Here is a 16,266-nt window from a genome sequence, read left to right on the forward strand (position 1 = left end):
ATCACCAACTTGAAGCTTTTGCAAAAAATGTTTTCATTCCTCTATAAAAACCAGCATGAAAAATTTTGGGGAAAAGGCCACATCTGAGACATTCCCTTAAAGTGGCATACCAACAAAGGCATGACTATATCTTTTAACTTATCCCAAATGTTTTAATCCCTTTGGAAGTTACATACAAAAGTACCAAGAAGTTGTTTAAATATTTGTCACAATGCCATGGAAACAGTTTGCAAAAACTTATTCTTTGAATGAACCTGATTTTATATATGTGTGCGTATGTGTATGTGTGTATATATGTAGGTGTATGTATGTGTATGTATGTGTATGTGTGTATATATGTGTATGTAAATATACATACGTATATAAACGTTGATATATGTGAATGTGTGTGTATATATGTGTATCACACATAACTGTAACTGCTAGTTTTAAAAGGCAGCTCTGGGAACAGAAGAGTAAATACAAACTTTAGTCAAGAATGAGGAAATAGAATGTAACTAATTCTTCTTTGCCAAATGTGTATAGAGCCTTAGCAGCCTCAAGGTTCTCTCCTTATAGAAACTGATGTGTTCTAAGTGTGGAATGAAGGTTTGAGTGGTAGTCTCTCCCAAAGCAAAGTTGTAGGGAAGGTGTCAACCTGTATTGGTAGCAGGAATTTCCTCATCTATGAGTTCCCTTTACCAGTGGCCCTTACAGGTCCAGTCTCTATCCCTATCCCTTTTCCCAAGAGGTAACTTGTTCTACAGGAGCAGCAAAGTTGGTTTCCAGAGAGTGAAAATATAACCTATGGTACTTTTGTATCTAGGAGACTTAACTCTTTCTGCCTTCCAATTTCTCCACTCATTCTGGATTTCTTTCTTTCTTTTTGAGGCAATAGGGGTTAAGTGACTTGCCCAGGGTCACACAGCTAGTAAGTATCTGAGGCCACATTTGAACTCAGGTCTTCCTGACTCAAGGGCCAGTACTCTACCCACTGTACCACCTATCTGCCCCTACATTCTGGATTTCTAATGTCCCTTGCTCTTCTTTTTGGCTCTTCCAAATCCTGACACTTACTGTACTTTTGTTAATTCAATTCCATAGACAAGTATTTATTAACCACCTTACTTGTGCCAAGTATTGTGGAATCAAGTACAAAAAAATGAAAAAAAATCCCTAGTCATAAACTTACACATTCTAATGGGGGAGATAACAACTATATATAAAAATATATGCAGCATCAATATGAAGTTGATGGGTGTGAATACACATACACACACAAGAGTAATTCAGTACAAGGTGGTTGGGGAGAGAGGGCACTCGCAGTTAGATGGATGGGCAAAGTCTTCATGCAGATGATGATGGTACATGAGCTGTGTCTTAAAGGACAACAGAACCTCTTCGAACCTGAGGTAAGGAAGGGAGATGGAATGCCACAGCTAAGAAGGGACACAGAGAAGGATCATTTGGCTATACTGCAGCAGGCAAGAGAAATGGTGATATATAATGAGTTGGAAAGATAAGTTGAAGTCAGGTCATGTCGGGTTTTAAAAGTCACCTATATTATGATAAATGCTTGCTATGTGCTAGGTTACTGTACCAGGCACTGGGCACACAAAGAAAAAAAATCAAACAGTCCGGGTCATCAAGGAATTTATCTGGTACTTGGGGAAAACATGTTCATGGGAAGTAAATCCTAAATGTATGCAAACTAAACCCAGAGTTATTTAGATGGGTAGAAGCCTTACAACTGAAGGGAATCAGAGGAGTGGCACCTGAACTGACCCTTGATGAGGGTTCCAAGAGGCAGAGATGAGGATGGAAAACTCTAGGCACAAGGCACAGCTTGGGAGAGCTATGGAAGGGAAAAATAAAATGTCATACAGCTAATAATAATAATAGCTAACACTTACCTAGCGTTTAATATGTGCCTGGCACTATGCTAAGCACTTCACAAATATTATCTCATTTGATCCTCACAACAACCCTGGGAGGTGGGTGCTGTTATTATCCTCATTTTACATATGAGGAAACCAAGGCAACAGAGGTTAAGTGACTTGTCCAAGGTCACATAGCTAGTAGGTGGACAAGGCTGAATTTGAACTCAGGTCTTCCTGATTCCAGCCATGGTGCTCTATCCACTGAGCCACCTAGTTGCCACATCAACAAACAACGTCAAGACTCTTAAGAGTCACTGAGGAGAAATGTGTAATCAGCTTAGAGGTAGATAAGCTGGGTTCTAACAGTAAAAGGCTTATAATGCTAAAGAGAGGATTTTGTTTTACCTTGGAGACTATAGGGAGTCCAATGCCTTGGTCAGAAGGAATATCAATTTGCTAGCTGTGTGGATTAGAGTTAGGAGAGCCTGGATAAAGAGAGAGCAAACAGGAGACCACTGCACTAGTCCAGGGCAGTGGTGATAAGGGTCTGAATTAGAGTGCTTGCAGCATTAGGAGAGAGAAGGGGACAGATGTGAGAGATGTTGTGGCAATTATCATAGATAAATCTTGGTGACTGATTAGATATGGGAGGTTAGCACTTTGCACTCTTCAACCAGGGAACTTATTGCTGAACAAAAACCATAAGATGGGGGTGGGGGTGGGGATGTGGAGGGGAAACATAGACAGCAGATGTTCTGGAAAGATCTAGTGGGGTTTCAAGCTCAATCTTGAGTCAGTAATATCTGTGGCAGACAAAAAAGTTAATGCAATCTTGGCCTCCATGAAGATGGGCGTGGCTTTCCAGAATAAGGAGTCTCAACCGTGCTCTGTCTTGGTCAGACTACAATGGGAACACTGGGTTAAACTCTGGCCACCACAGTTTGGAAAAAACATAGAGAGGACAGGATAGCAGTCTTCAAGTACTTTGAAGGGACCTCTTGTCAGATTTGTTTTGTTTGGCCTCAGATAGTGGGAACTGGAGCAGTGTAGGAAGAAGGTACCAAGAGGCAAGGGTAGGCTTGATATCAGGGAAAACTTCCTAATAATTAGAGCTGTCCAAAAGTAGAAAGTGATGGGTTCCCCCTCTGTGGAGGTCCCCAAGCAGAGCTCCTCAAGGGTTGGGACTGTCTTGCATTTCTTCGTATCCCCAGAGCTTAGCACAGTACCTGGCACACAGTCAGGACTTAATGTGTATTGAGTCCCTGACAATTATAGTGGGATTCCTTTGCATCTATGAGTTGGCCCAGGGATGGGGAGCCTGCAGCCTCAAGGCCACATGTGGCCTTCTATGTCCTTGGGTGTGGCCTTTTGACTGAGTCCAAGATTTACAGACCAAATCCTTTTATTAAAGGGAATTGTTCTGTGAAGTTTGGATTTGGTCAAAGGGCTGCATTGAGGACCTGGAGGGCCACATGTGGCCTGGAAGCTGCAGCTCCCCACCCCTGGATTGGACCAATCCAATTCTCAAATTCTGTCATTGGTAAAGAAAGCACAGCTTCTTATTGGAAACCATCTGAGATATAATTTAAACGTCACCTTAGGCTTCTCATTTTGCACATACTATGTCTTTCCTTGTAAGATGGACTCTAGCTAATAAATCTGCATGTAATATCAGCCTGATCCATTGTTTAAAAACTTGATTTATAACAGTAAGTTGAGAAAGCAGGAGATCAGAGAAAGCAAATTTATACAATTTTCTTTGGCAGCCTGTGCCATATTAAGGTAGCTTTGGGACCCAGAGTTTTAAGTTAGTGAGTTAGGATCCTTTTTAGGGATCCAAGAGCTCAAACTTATTACAGCATAATAAACTACTTGGAGGAGGCAGGTGGGTCATCCAGGTGCCCCCTTTCTTGTGCTATCATTTGGCCATTTTGTTTTTCATAAGCTTTCTTTTTTTTTCTTTCTTGTTCTTTCTTTCTTTCTGGCTAGTGGAATGTGAGAGGGAGAAAACAGCCTGAAAATCAAATCTCTCCACTTCGAGAGGAGAATCCTAATTTCTGATTCACACTCACCTTAATAAACTGCACAAACTTTTTTTTTTCCTGAAAAAGTAGTCCACCATTTTACCACTTCAGTTAATTACAAGCTTTGACTCTTCTGTTGCTTTAGCAACTTTGAGTAGATATATTTCTAGATCAAATGTTTAAGAAAAATTAGCCATGATAACAGACACTTATGTAGCACTTTAAAAGTCTGCAAAGTGCTTTGCATACTTTTAGGTTATCTGACATTCACAAGACAGATGAGGAAACTGAAGCAAGTGGAAGTGAGGGGACTTCCCCTAAGTGTCAGCTAATAAATGTAAGGAGAGAGATTTAAACCCAGATTTCCATGTCCATGTCCAGAATGCTACCTATTCAACTCAATAAACATTTATTAAGTACCTACTATGTGCGAGGCACAGTACCCACTACATCACATTGCCTTTTCACCTGATGCCTTATCCAGGTGTGAGGAACCTGTGGCCCTTAGGTCACATGTGGCCCTCTGGGTCCTTGAGTGCAGCCTTCTGACTGAGTCCAAGTTTTACAGAACGAATCCTTTTATTAAGGGGATTTGTTCAGTGAAGTTTGGATTCAGTCAAAGGGCCACACTTGAGGGCCTAGAGGCCGCAGGTTCCCTACCCCTGCCTTATACTTTAATAATCTGTGTACTTTCGAAAAATATAAGGCAAGATCATCATCGATTACCCTAAATTAAGATATTGTGGTAGTTCCCAATTTTCCAAATTCTGTTCCAAAAAGCACACGAATGGGATTCCGTAAGAAAATGTTGATGCCTGTGAATTATCTAGGAAGTAGAAGAAGAGGAAGGGACCCCACTTTCCCAAGTCTGAGGAAGGACAAGAAGAGATAGGATGGGCACCTAGGTAGATAAAGTAAAGGGTAGTTATTGTTTAATCATTTCTGAGTTCTGTTCAACTCTTTGTGATTCCTTTTGGGGCTTTCTTGGCAAAGATACTGAAGCGGTTTGCCATTTCCTTCTCTAGCTCACTTTACAGATAAGGAAACTGGGGCAAAGAGGTTGCGACTTGTCCAGGGTCACACAGCTACTAAGTGTCTAAGGCCAGAATTGTCTTCCTGACTCTAGACCCAATGTTCAATCTACTGTGCCACCTAGCCGCCTTTAAAGGGTAAATAGGATGCTCTTTTGTTTCTGGCTACAGTGATGGGGAATGGGAGGCTATGGGCTGTACCCAGACTACCTCGAAGGGCCCAACGTGAGTGGGAGCAAAGCAATAAAGTGGGTACAGGCTGCAGGGGGAGACAAAGGTCTCGGCATAAACCAAAGACATAGTTATGACTGAACAACAAAGAAAAGCCATGTGGAGAGGTGTGCCTGGATAGGAAACAGGAGACCTTGAGAATAAAACCTGATAGGAAAGGCCTAAAAAGCATTCAGGTTCTTCTTCCAGCACGATCTAATCCCAAGATCTCTGTGCAAACCTATAGCCCTTGGTGCCAAACAGATATACCTCCCTATGTTCCAGTAGCCCACAGTATTCCCCTTGTATCAAAAACAATTACATGCAGCAAATATTCAGCATGAAAATATGGTTAATTTTCATTATTTTCTTCAAAATTTCACTGATTCCTCCAATGACTAATCCCATTCTGCTAGGCATTAGGACCTACTAATGTCCCAAGTCTCCCCTACCAAATTTCCCAGGTCTCATTAGCATATCGCATACTCCAAATCCAAATTAGTTTAGAAAGAGCTTTAGTCATTGAGTGAGATCAATGTCCAAGGACTTACACACATGAAAAGTGGACAGAGAGCTATACTTGACATTAGGAAGATGTGGATTCAAATCCTGACTCAAACATTGTCATGTTAATCAAAGTCACTTAACTAGTTCAAATCAAGGTGTTGGATTAGATGTTTCCTGAGGTCTCTTTCGATCTGGATCTATGGTCCCACAACCCTTGCTAAGTCATAATGTCTCCGAGCCTCAGTTTCCTGATCTGTAAAATGGGAGAAACAACGGTACCTACCTCCAAGGGTTGCTGTGAGGATAAATTGTGAAGTTCTTATGTGACAGAAAACTAAGTCTGTACGTAAATGTCAGCTTTTATTATTTGTCTCTCCTAGCACCATGTTTTGTGTGCAGAAAGCACTCAGTAAATATTGTCAGTTGATTAACCTGACCAAACAAAAAAACTTAACATTTGATTGGTAATAACTTGAACAAAATATCCAGATCTTAAGGATCTCAATTAATCTTAAAAGCAAAAATGGAAAAGGAATCAGTAGAAATGGTAAGTTTTGAATTGGCCACGAAATCCATAGCAATACTGTTTACAAGCCAAATTTCCATCTTTGGCCTTTATTTGAATCTTTATATGTTCAATTTTTATGTTATCATTAGGAAAATAATTTTTATAAATCTGTATTTTACCTTTAGAATGTCGAGTCCTAGCTTAATTCCCAAGTTGTCTGCAATTCTATTCTCAAATTTGGTTTATTTCAAGCCAGTCATACATAGGAGTAAAAAAAATCAAACCTAATATTAAAACCTTAATACTATAAGTCTGTGAAAACTTTTGTCTCTTGGTGGCAAGGGGATGACTGAAAGTGATGACATAAAATGATCATTTCCATGAGACTGATAGATTTCGAGCTGGACAGGACCTGAAAGACCATCTGAGTGCAATCTCCATTTAACAAATTAGATCTCTTCTACCCAAAAAGAGTCTCCCCCACACCAGGAATAGTACTCATACAAAAAGAAAAAGTACAGCAAATTACCAAAAATGACTCCAATTTCTGTAATGGAAATGAGAGAGACAGATATTGTCTAAGTATATAAAAAAAAGTTACATTATAAACAGGCTCCTTGTTCTAATGAGTGAACAACACTTAAAACAAGCTACTTGATAAGAGTTGAACTTTTGAATGATATAGCACAGTAAACCTCCAAGGCAGGAGGCCTTAGTTTAAGTTTGGACTCTTCCACTGAATACCTGTCTAACCTTGGAGGCAAAAAACCAATTCCTTTGGTTCTTCCATTTCCTCATTTGTAATCTGAAGTAGTTGGGACTAAATAGCCTATGCATTCTATGAATCTATGATGGAATCTTGACAATGCCCAAATTACCCTTTAATACTATTTAACCTGGAAAGGCCCTTCAAGGCCATCTAATCCAACAACTTCATTTTACAAATGAGGAATCCTGAGGCCAAGAGCAGTTGAGTAGTTTAGATGTTTGAGAATTATATGTATAATTTAAAATCACAGCAAAAAAATTCTTTCTGAATTACACTGCCCCACATGTTTATTAACTACATGTGAATAATTCTTTTTTTTATTTTAAAATTAAGGTATCTTGTAAAAATACTAGATATCATTATAAATACAGCACTATTTAAAGAAGTAACTTCAGAAAGCACTTATGATAAATAAATGCTCAATTGTCTGGCCCTGGGCCAGAGGGCTAGATGGGTGATGGTGAGAATGATGGAGCATCGCACCAGCACATCAGTGATTCCCATAATAGTAAGAGAATCATAGGATCTGGAACTAGAAAAACCCATGGAGATTATCTAGTCCAACATCCTTATTCTTCTGAAAAAAACCTGAGACCAAAGGATGCTGAATAAATGACTTTGCCCAAGGTCACACCAGCAATTACACTAGAACCAGAATTCAAATCTAGTTAGATCTGGCTCCAACTTTGGCACTCTTTACATCAAATCACATTTAGTTAGCTTATTTAGTCTATATTTCCTAGTTAATCAAGGGAGGCAGCAGCATGGTACAGTCTCTGACGCTGGAGACAGGCAATCTGGGTTCAAATTCTATCTTTGATACTACATTTATATCCCCAGGCCTCCTGAGGATTCCTGAGAATTTAAATTTTGTTGTTGTTCATCAGTCATTTTCAGTCATGTCTGACTCCTCATGACCCCATTTGAGGTTTTCTTGGCAAAGATGCTGGAGAGGTTTGCCATTTCCTTCTCCAGCTCATTTGGCAGATGAGGAAACTGAGGTAAACAGGGTTAAGTGACTTGCCCAGGGTCACACCGGTAGGAAGCATCCGAGCCCAGATTTGAACTCAAGAATATGACACTTCCTTATTCCAGGCCCTGAACTCTAACCTCTGAGGTCCCTTCTAGCTCCATATAGGAATTGAAGTTTTCTGCATTCTCCATCATCCTTTATCTTTGTCCCCACTATTACAAGCAACTGTCCTATTCCTTTTTTTTCCTTCTTGTGTTCACTCTGTATTATCCTCGGCATTCACTCAGTTCATCCTGTGCTTTGGCATTCCAGACATTATTTTTGTATCTACCCTCAATGACCTCCCTTTGCATCTATGTTCTGTGCACGTTTTTCTAAAATCTCAATTGACAGATGAACTTCCTGCAGAATCACATCAGTCTCTTTAACTAGTTGCTCCTTTTCTTCCTCATTTGAAAAATTTGTATTTGTTGTCATCAGAATTTCATTCTTTAGAGCATTTCACCCATCTTTAGCTAAGTGAAAGTAACTTCAAAGAAGAGGTGTTACCATTTGCTTGGCCCCTGCACTCCAAGGACTATGGGGCCTTGCCATCTCACTTGGAGCAGAAACCTTCCATATGTGTTTTCTTTCCCATTAGAATATACGCTCCCTGAGAGCAGGGACTGTCTGTCTTTTTTATTTCTATCCGCAGGACTTAGTACTGTGCTTTGCACATAGTACATGTTTCATAAATGCTTCATCCATTCAACTTCCTGTCTTAGCTCATGGAAGCCTACAAATCCATTTTCTGATCACTGTGAAATCCATAGAATTACTTCTCAGAAAGGGTATGTATTGAACTATGCCTGGTATCTCCTCATCATCTAAGCTCGAACTTTAAGATAGCAGTAATTTTTACTTCAATGATTGGCTCCTCCTTATTGGTCAAAATCAAGTCCAGACCATCAACAGATGCCATTATTTCTTCATCCACCTTATGAAAGATCAAATTATCAGCAAAGCAAGTCAAAAATTTCTCAGCTGTTTTGTTTTTAGCAGAACAGAAATAAAAGACTTGATCCCTACCCTCAGAAAACTCTATAGTTCAGGAGGGAGACAAGATATACACACATATAAGTAATACAAAATATATAACAGACATGAAACATGTTATGAGAAATTGCATGCAAGCGGCTGAAGTTAAGTAGTGGCAGTGGGAAGGCATCCTCTTATGGGTGCAAATTATATTTCAGAGAAAGAGATTAAACAATAGATTTACCAATCTTATTATGGTTAAACATATGTCATAGTCACTCTCTACTACTTAAGTTTTATACCTAAACTTAAGATTATAGGAAAGACAATGACTACAAGAGTATTCTTTGAAAAGCATTGTTCTTACACCATTGTGATTTTCATGAAATATAGCTTAATAGATGCAATATTTGGGAAAGAAAACACAAATTCAGAGTTTCTCCCTGATAACTTGATACCAGGCCTGGAGTGCACATCAATAGATTTGGCCTTCACACATCACAGTGCATAATACACTGTTTCATTTTGCTGGTGAAAAACTTTAGAGCTTCCCACCCCCACGCCATGGTCCTATTCTTCGTGAGCAACTCAAAGGTTTAAGAAAATCAGACCGTTATGCTCTAGACCAGTGGTGTCCAACTAAATTAGAAATGGATCTCAGGGCTGCATATTAACTTAGAAAACCACAAATTAACATTATCTGTATTGTATTGTATTTTTATTTATTTTAGTGAATATTTCCCAATTACATTTTAGTCTGGTTTGGGCATTGACACCTCTAAGCTACACCAGGGGTTCTCAAACTTTATGGTCTCAGGAATCTTTTACAATCTTAAAAATTATTGAGGAGCCCTGCCCCAAACTTTTGTTTATGTGGGTTGTATATCATATTAAAAATTAATAAAATCTTGGCATTACTGTGAAAATATTTTTGACTATTGTGAACTCCCTGAAAGGGACCACACTTTGAGAGCCACTGCTCTAGACTAATGAAGTCCCTTCTATTTAAGGAACACATCTTTTGAACCTTGTTACAGATATAAACTTTGCCTTAGAAACTGAATTGTCAAAATTAGACCTATTTTAGTAGTACAGCCTAAAACCTCATGTGCCAAAAGGGGGAGATTTTATATATTTCTATTGCTACCTAAATAACAAAATCAAACAAACAAGATTCACCACTAATCCCCCAAGCCCTTCCCACCCCATTTCACATGCTTAGGAATGTATCACTAGAGGTCTTCATTCAAAAGTTAAAAGTCAATTTACTGGAAATCCTTTAGAGATTCTTGCTCGCATACTGGCTAGATTAGATGACCTATGGTTTCTGTTCCATATCCTATGAATCCCATTCTATTTAAGGCAAAGAACTTCCAAAAACTATAGATCCAAATCCCATGGAGGTGACACCACTAACACACATTCATGCTAACAGCCTTGGACCATGGGTATCTATATACCAATCAATTTTGAATTTGAGTATTTGGGAGAAGGGTATGGGGAATTTAGACCACATGATCACAACCTTCTGGGAGTCTCTGATCTTGCTGAGAAAAGAGGATTCACACAATTTCTCGGGTGCCTTCCTGTGTGAACTCTATGTCCTCCCATGGTGGGGTTCTCTGAGTTGGTAGGGTCCTTTGACATTCATTAAACCCAACCTCTTCATTTTACACACGAAGAACCTGACACTGAAACTAAGGAATTAACTTGTTCAAGGTCACAGGCAGGAAGAGTTGATGGCAGAGCCAGGAATATTACTAAACAACATGTATCAACTTGGTGCTAAATTGTTTAAATGCTGTACAAGTTCATAAAAGAGAGAGATTGATGATGTTGACATGATCATTGGCTCAAGAGTGGGACCTTAGAGATCTTGTAGTCCAGCCCCTCATACTGAGGATGAAGAAAATAAGGCTTAAAGGTAAGAGGGGCTTTTCAAGGTCACGCCACTGGAATGTAGCAGAGGCAAAGACCATTAATAAAACAGCAAAATGAGGTTGGTGTGTTTGTACATACCAACATAATCTGACACCTCCTAAGTGACTTTCTATGCCACAGAAGTTAGTAGATTTTAAGATGCTAAAATGTATTACAAAGAAAACATACAAATTATATCCCCCTTGGTACTATATTTGGTGAATAGAGGGAATGAGGAAAAGCCTAGAGGTGATAAAAAAATACACATACATCCATATGTGCATGTATATATAATATATACATATACACACACATCCTATATATGCTATACATACACCCTATAGATATAGATACATATAATGTACAAATATGTGATATATTGATATACTGGGGAGAATACATACACACATAGTCTTATGTATTGGTTTTCTCACAGGATAGCCTTGGCTCATTGCCAATTGATGTTTGCCCCCAAAATGCAGTGGGCTAGATACCCTTAAGACTCGCTCACCCCAGACAATCAATAGACTGGCTGGCCTGTCTCACACCCTTAATATTCACTTTGAGATTTCAGTAGGTAGAATTGCCCAAATTTCAAAACTGTTCAACAGGCTTTTTGCATCTCAGAGCCTATGTCATCAAGGGAATAGGCAAAAGGTCTAGAATTGTATTTTTCCTTCTAAAACAATCTGTTATTGTTGTGATGAGCAGTATGTTTAAGCTGTATCTTAAGATACACTTTTCTAGATCTGGGAAGGTATAAATGTAGTTCCATACCAAACCAGAGAGAGGAGTTAAATAATCTCTTGAAATCTTTTTCAACCTTCAGATGCTACAGAATGCCACACACAATCGGCACATTTCCTAGAACATGCTTGACTGTTACTGGAGAATGATGGGCACCATCAAGCCTTGATACGAAAAGGTCTTGAGAGGTTGTCAGTCAGAACTACATGATCAATTTCCTTCCATGACAAATCTATCTTTAGAGGTTTTTAACCTGGGGTAGTGAATAGATTTCAGGGCATCAATGAACTTAGATGGGGGAAAAAAGCACATCTTTTCAATATAATTGGTTTCCTTTCAATTTCTACGTATTTTATTTTATGCCTTCAAAAATATCATTCTGAGAGGGGTCCATGGACCTCACCAGATTGCCAAACGGGTCCCTGAAACAAAAAAAAAGTCAAGAATTCCTGGCTTTAGAGACCTCCTTCTTGAAGGTTGTCTGCCTGTGTCTACTATTTGTATCAAGCTCCTTACAAAAGTAATTTGTCTATTCGAGAGAATAGCCAAAAGGTTATAGGTCTCCAATTTTATTTTTCCTTCTAAAACAAACTCCTAAAATCTCTTCCTTGCAGATTAAACTGAGAAGTAAAACATGAGCTCAAACTGCTTGACAGTTTCTTTTTTGAGTACACAGACTTCTAAACATGTGTATAAATTCCTCCATTTCAAAGCAGATTTCTGCATTTTCCTAAAGTAAACATCTTTCAGCTCAAATTATATGTTTATAGCAGTCTGTAATATATTTCTTCTAAAGGCAGCCACATGGAAAGGGAGAAGCAGCAGTGTATCACGTCAGTCACATTCCATCCTCTCTTTCTCCCCATGGTGTTCCAGCAAGAAAAGCATGAATGTAGCAGGGCAAACTGGATTTCACTAGGAAAGCACTTACTGCTCCACTTCTAGTCAACCCATAAAGTGAGACACTCTATTTCCTTCTCACATTGCCTTTGAAACGTGTACAAAAGCATCCTCCCTCTACCATTTCCAGGCTGAATCTAAAATTTAACACTTCACTAACTGCCCAGATACTTTTCAAAATGAGGATATAGCTTTAAATACAGAAAAAAAAAACACCATCACTTTTAAATCTCAGGAAAACAGTTGCAGTCCAGATCAAAATGCAAAGTACCACGCAATGTCCAATGACTGTTAAAGGCTCAAAAGAAATAACCTTTCAAATCCATCATCTTCCTGGATGTTCAGTGCTTATACAAAGAGAACCACAAGACTTAAAAATAATTGAAATTGAGTATTTGGCCATTTGGGGCTTTGAAACTGAGTTTCTAAGAAACACTGACTCACCAACCAACAAAGGTTCTTTGCTAGAGTCTCTGTGTTGACATTTAAAGAATATCTAATTGCCCTTTTGGATGATATTCCAATGACTTAAAATCCTGTTTATCACAATGCAGTAGCTCATTCTAGCAACATAAAATCCTATTCAAGCAAATATGTTTATAAACGTTTAAAAACCCAAACACACACATGTGGGTTATAAGCAAGCACTTGACCAAAAACAAAAAAAAAGCCCTCTCTTAAGGAAGGCTCCCTTCTTGAAACAGGAGCCCAGAAGAGGAAAGTGATGTCCAAACGTTCAAGTTCTAGAATCCAGAGAATGGAACTTTTCCCAGCACGAGCTCATTAGCAAAAAAGGTCCCCTTGAAACATCCTTCTGTTTTGAAAGGTTCTCTCTTTGAGGCAGTTCTAATAAAGGAATGCTTGTTTCCCCTTTCCAGATACTGTATTTTAGAGAGCTAAGGCAGCTTGGAATGTTTCCCTATAGTAAACAATAGGAGCTCTCTCCTGTGTAGGCATGACAAAGTTCATAACTGGCTGCAAGATCGCGTCGCTAAAAACAGATTAAACCTTCAATCTACAAAAGGTAGAGATAAGGCTTAGAAGGCAATAGGAACGTCCAAACAACCACCTAATGCTCATATATTATAAGAAGCATATCTTTCTAATTCGGAATTATATGAAATACATTTTTCTGCTCTCCACGGAGAGAATCCCACAATGATTAATGGTGTCTAAGTTTTACCCACATTTTACTCTGTTATTCACCAACCAAAGGCATTTCTCCATGTCAAATTCCAGTACTCTCAATCTGGGAGGAGGAAAAAATTGTTTAAAAAATACTATCACACAGATCACTTACTATGTGTGTATGTGGAGAGTAACGTACAAGATGACTTAATTTTCCTTTAAAGTGACAGCTCATTTAATTAAAATGGCCAAGTTGGGGGGGGGGATTCTGGAATGGAGGTGATGGGGGAGGTGGAAGCGAGGGGTTTGGAACACACACCAACACAACAAAACCTCAGCCTGGGAAGACCTTCAACTGCTCAGGCCCCCAGGAGTTTGCTCAGCGACGAAGTCAGCTGTGATTGCTTCCATTCAGGGAGACAATGCTTCGCCGCAGCAGCACCAGGCTAGAGAAGAGGCAGTTCTCTTTAGAGGGCGCCCATTGGGTGATTTCGGGAAAACATTTACAACCCCCAGAAACAGAGCCTTAGTCAACTAGCAACCAAATTCCTCCTGCTCTGCGGAGAGGGCGGGGGAGGAGGGCGAAGTGGCGCCAACACTGTAACTACCTAGGAGAGACCCAAAACGTTCCCCACCTCAATTAAGCCCCGAGGTCTTATTCAGGCAGTTAACTCAACGCAGGAAAGGCGAGTTTGGCCAAGTAGAAGAGTCGCCCCCTAAAATGGGGGAGACACTCCAAAGCCGATCAGCGACTTCCAAAGAAACAAATCAAAGCCAGGCTTCCTTCCACTTTGCTTTCAAATCTCGTCTGGCCTCTGCGACACTCCCCTACCCCGACCCCCACCACACACATACACACCCACACACACACACTCGCTCTCTCTTCCATACACACAGGCACTCGATCTCTCTTTGGGCGCAGCCTGAGATCGCAGGCGATCCCCAGACTCTGGCCCGCCGCCTGCACCCCGCATCGGGCAGCCTTTTCCCTTAGAATCGGCTTCCTCGCCCAAGCCCTCGGACAACACAAAACAACGAAAAAAAAAAAAACTTTGGTAAACTTCTTTGTAAGTCACATTTGGGATTCTTTCGGACTGGCGAAATCTCTCCGCCACTTGCATCAGCAAAAGAGAAAATCCGAGGAAGGGAGCCTGACAGAGGGTGGGAGGAAAGACCCTGAAGTCTCCAGAGCCGCTCTCTCCTTCTAAATTAGGCCCCCAGGCTGGGCAGGGAGGAGCTGAAAAGGGAGCGGACAGAGCACAGCGTGCGCCCAGCGTGGACCTCTTGCACCTTTCGCCGGACTCCTTGCAACACCGTGTCCCCCCTCCTCTCGTCCCCAATCTTCTCCTAGCCATAAAGGAAGATGATCAACTCGAGACCAAAAAAGTTGAGAATGACTTCAGGGGCCTCTATGGCTCCAAAGGCGGTGGTTCTAGTGCTACCCATCCCCAGGGATGCCAAAAACAGAAACGCTTGGGGGGGGGGGGGGCGTGTGTGCGTGTGTGTGTGTTTCCACTTGGGTAAAAAGGCTGGGGGAGAAGGAACGAGTACATTCTCTCCGGGAACTCAAAGACAGCGGGGTTCGGCTGGATACTTTAGGAAGGGATCCCTAAGAGGATGGGGGTGAACCGGCCGAATAGCTATTGCAAGCTACTGTCGGGAAGATATCCCTTTGAGTCGGGAGTCCTCAAGGCAAGCTTTCTCCAGAAAAACAGCTAGAAAATCCAGGGACATGCATACGTACATACATACATACACACACACACGTCCTTCCACCACCAACCCCAACCTCTCCCATCCCTGCAAACTCACCGACTCTCCGGACACACAGGCCACCAAGCCAAAGGTGAGCAGTATCCACACGCGCCGCATAATTTCCAGGGGATCAGCTGTTCCCAGTCAAGCGCGAACCCGGGGCGCCTCCGCCGCTCTCAATCCGGTCGGGAAATGACAACCACCAGCCCCCCTTCTTCCCCAGTTCCCGACTACTGCCTGTCCCAAAGCCGAAGAGTGCCGGGGTAGCAGCGGCGGCAGCGAGGGCTCCTGAGGGTTCAGCTTTCTCCTTTTTCTGCTCTTTCTCCTTCTCCAGCTGCTGCTGCTGCTGCTGTTTGCTGCCGCCGCCGCTTGCCTTTGCTGCTGGGGCTTCTCACTTGTTGGTTTCAGGACTCCCAGAACAGATCCCGAATGGTTCTGGGGCTTTTTCTTTTTTCTTTTTCTGTGGTGGTTGTTTTCAGTTTCTCCAAGCAACCCCCTCCCCCCTTTGGTTTAGCTTTTTTTTCTTTTTAATCAATAAATTAATAGTTATAATAATAATAATAACGTTAGAGCCAAAGTTTTTTTGGGGGGTGGTAGAGTTAAGCAGGCGCGGAGCCTATTCAGCTGAAGCTCCTGGAGTATCTGGAGAGAAGTGCGTCCTGGTCCCTGCTTGTTGCTGCAACAGCTGTGCTCCTCCTCCTCCTCCACCTCCTTCTCCACCTCCTCTCCGTCCTTCTCCTCCTCCTCTTTTACCCCCCTCCCTCCCTCCCTCCCTCCCGGAGTCCGTCTCTCCTGGCTCCTCCGTGTGTCTGTGTGAGAGAAGTCAGCAGTGCGACTCCTAGTTAAAACCGAGGAGAAATTCCTACAGGGTTACAACGCAGATTGGCAGCTTATCCCACCAGTGGAAGCAGCAGAGTG

The 16,266-nt window shown here is 41.2% G+C and overlaps 1 protein-coding gene across 1 annotated transcript in view; it reads right to left on the reverse strand.

The window, feature by feature from the left end:
- SDC2 (syndecan 2) overlaps positions 1-16,032 on the reverse strand; it is a 133,738-nt gene extending 117,706 nt beyond the window's left edge. The window contains exon 1 of the mRNA XM_036754097.1: positions 15,406-16,032. Coding sequence (XP_036609992.1) covers positions 15,406-15,465 — 60 coding nt within the window. The 5' untranslated portion in view covers positions 15,466-16,032. The remainder of the gene's footprint in view (positions 1-15,405) is intronic.
- Between the last annotated feature and the right edge of the window lie 234 nt (positions 16,033-16,266).

Source organism: Trichosurus vulpecula, chromosome 1, assembly GCF_011100635.1.
Source record: "Trichosurus vulpecula isolate mTriVul1 chromosome 1, mTriVul1.pri, whole genome shotgun sequence".
Classification (NCBI taxonomy): domain Eukaryota; kingdom Metazoa; phylum Chordata; class Mammalia; order Diprotodontia; family Phalangeridae; genus Trichosurus; species Trichosurus vulpecula.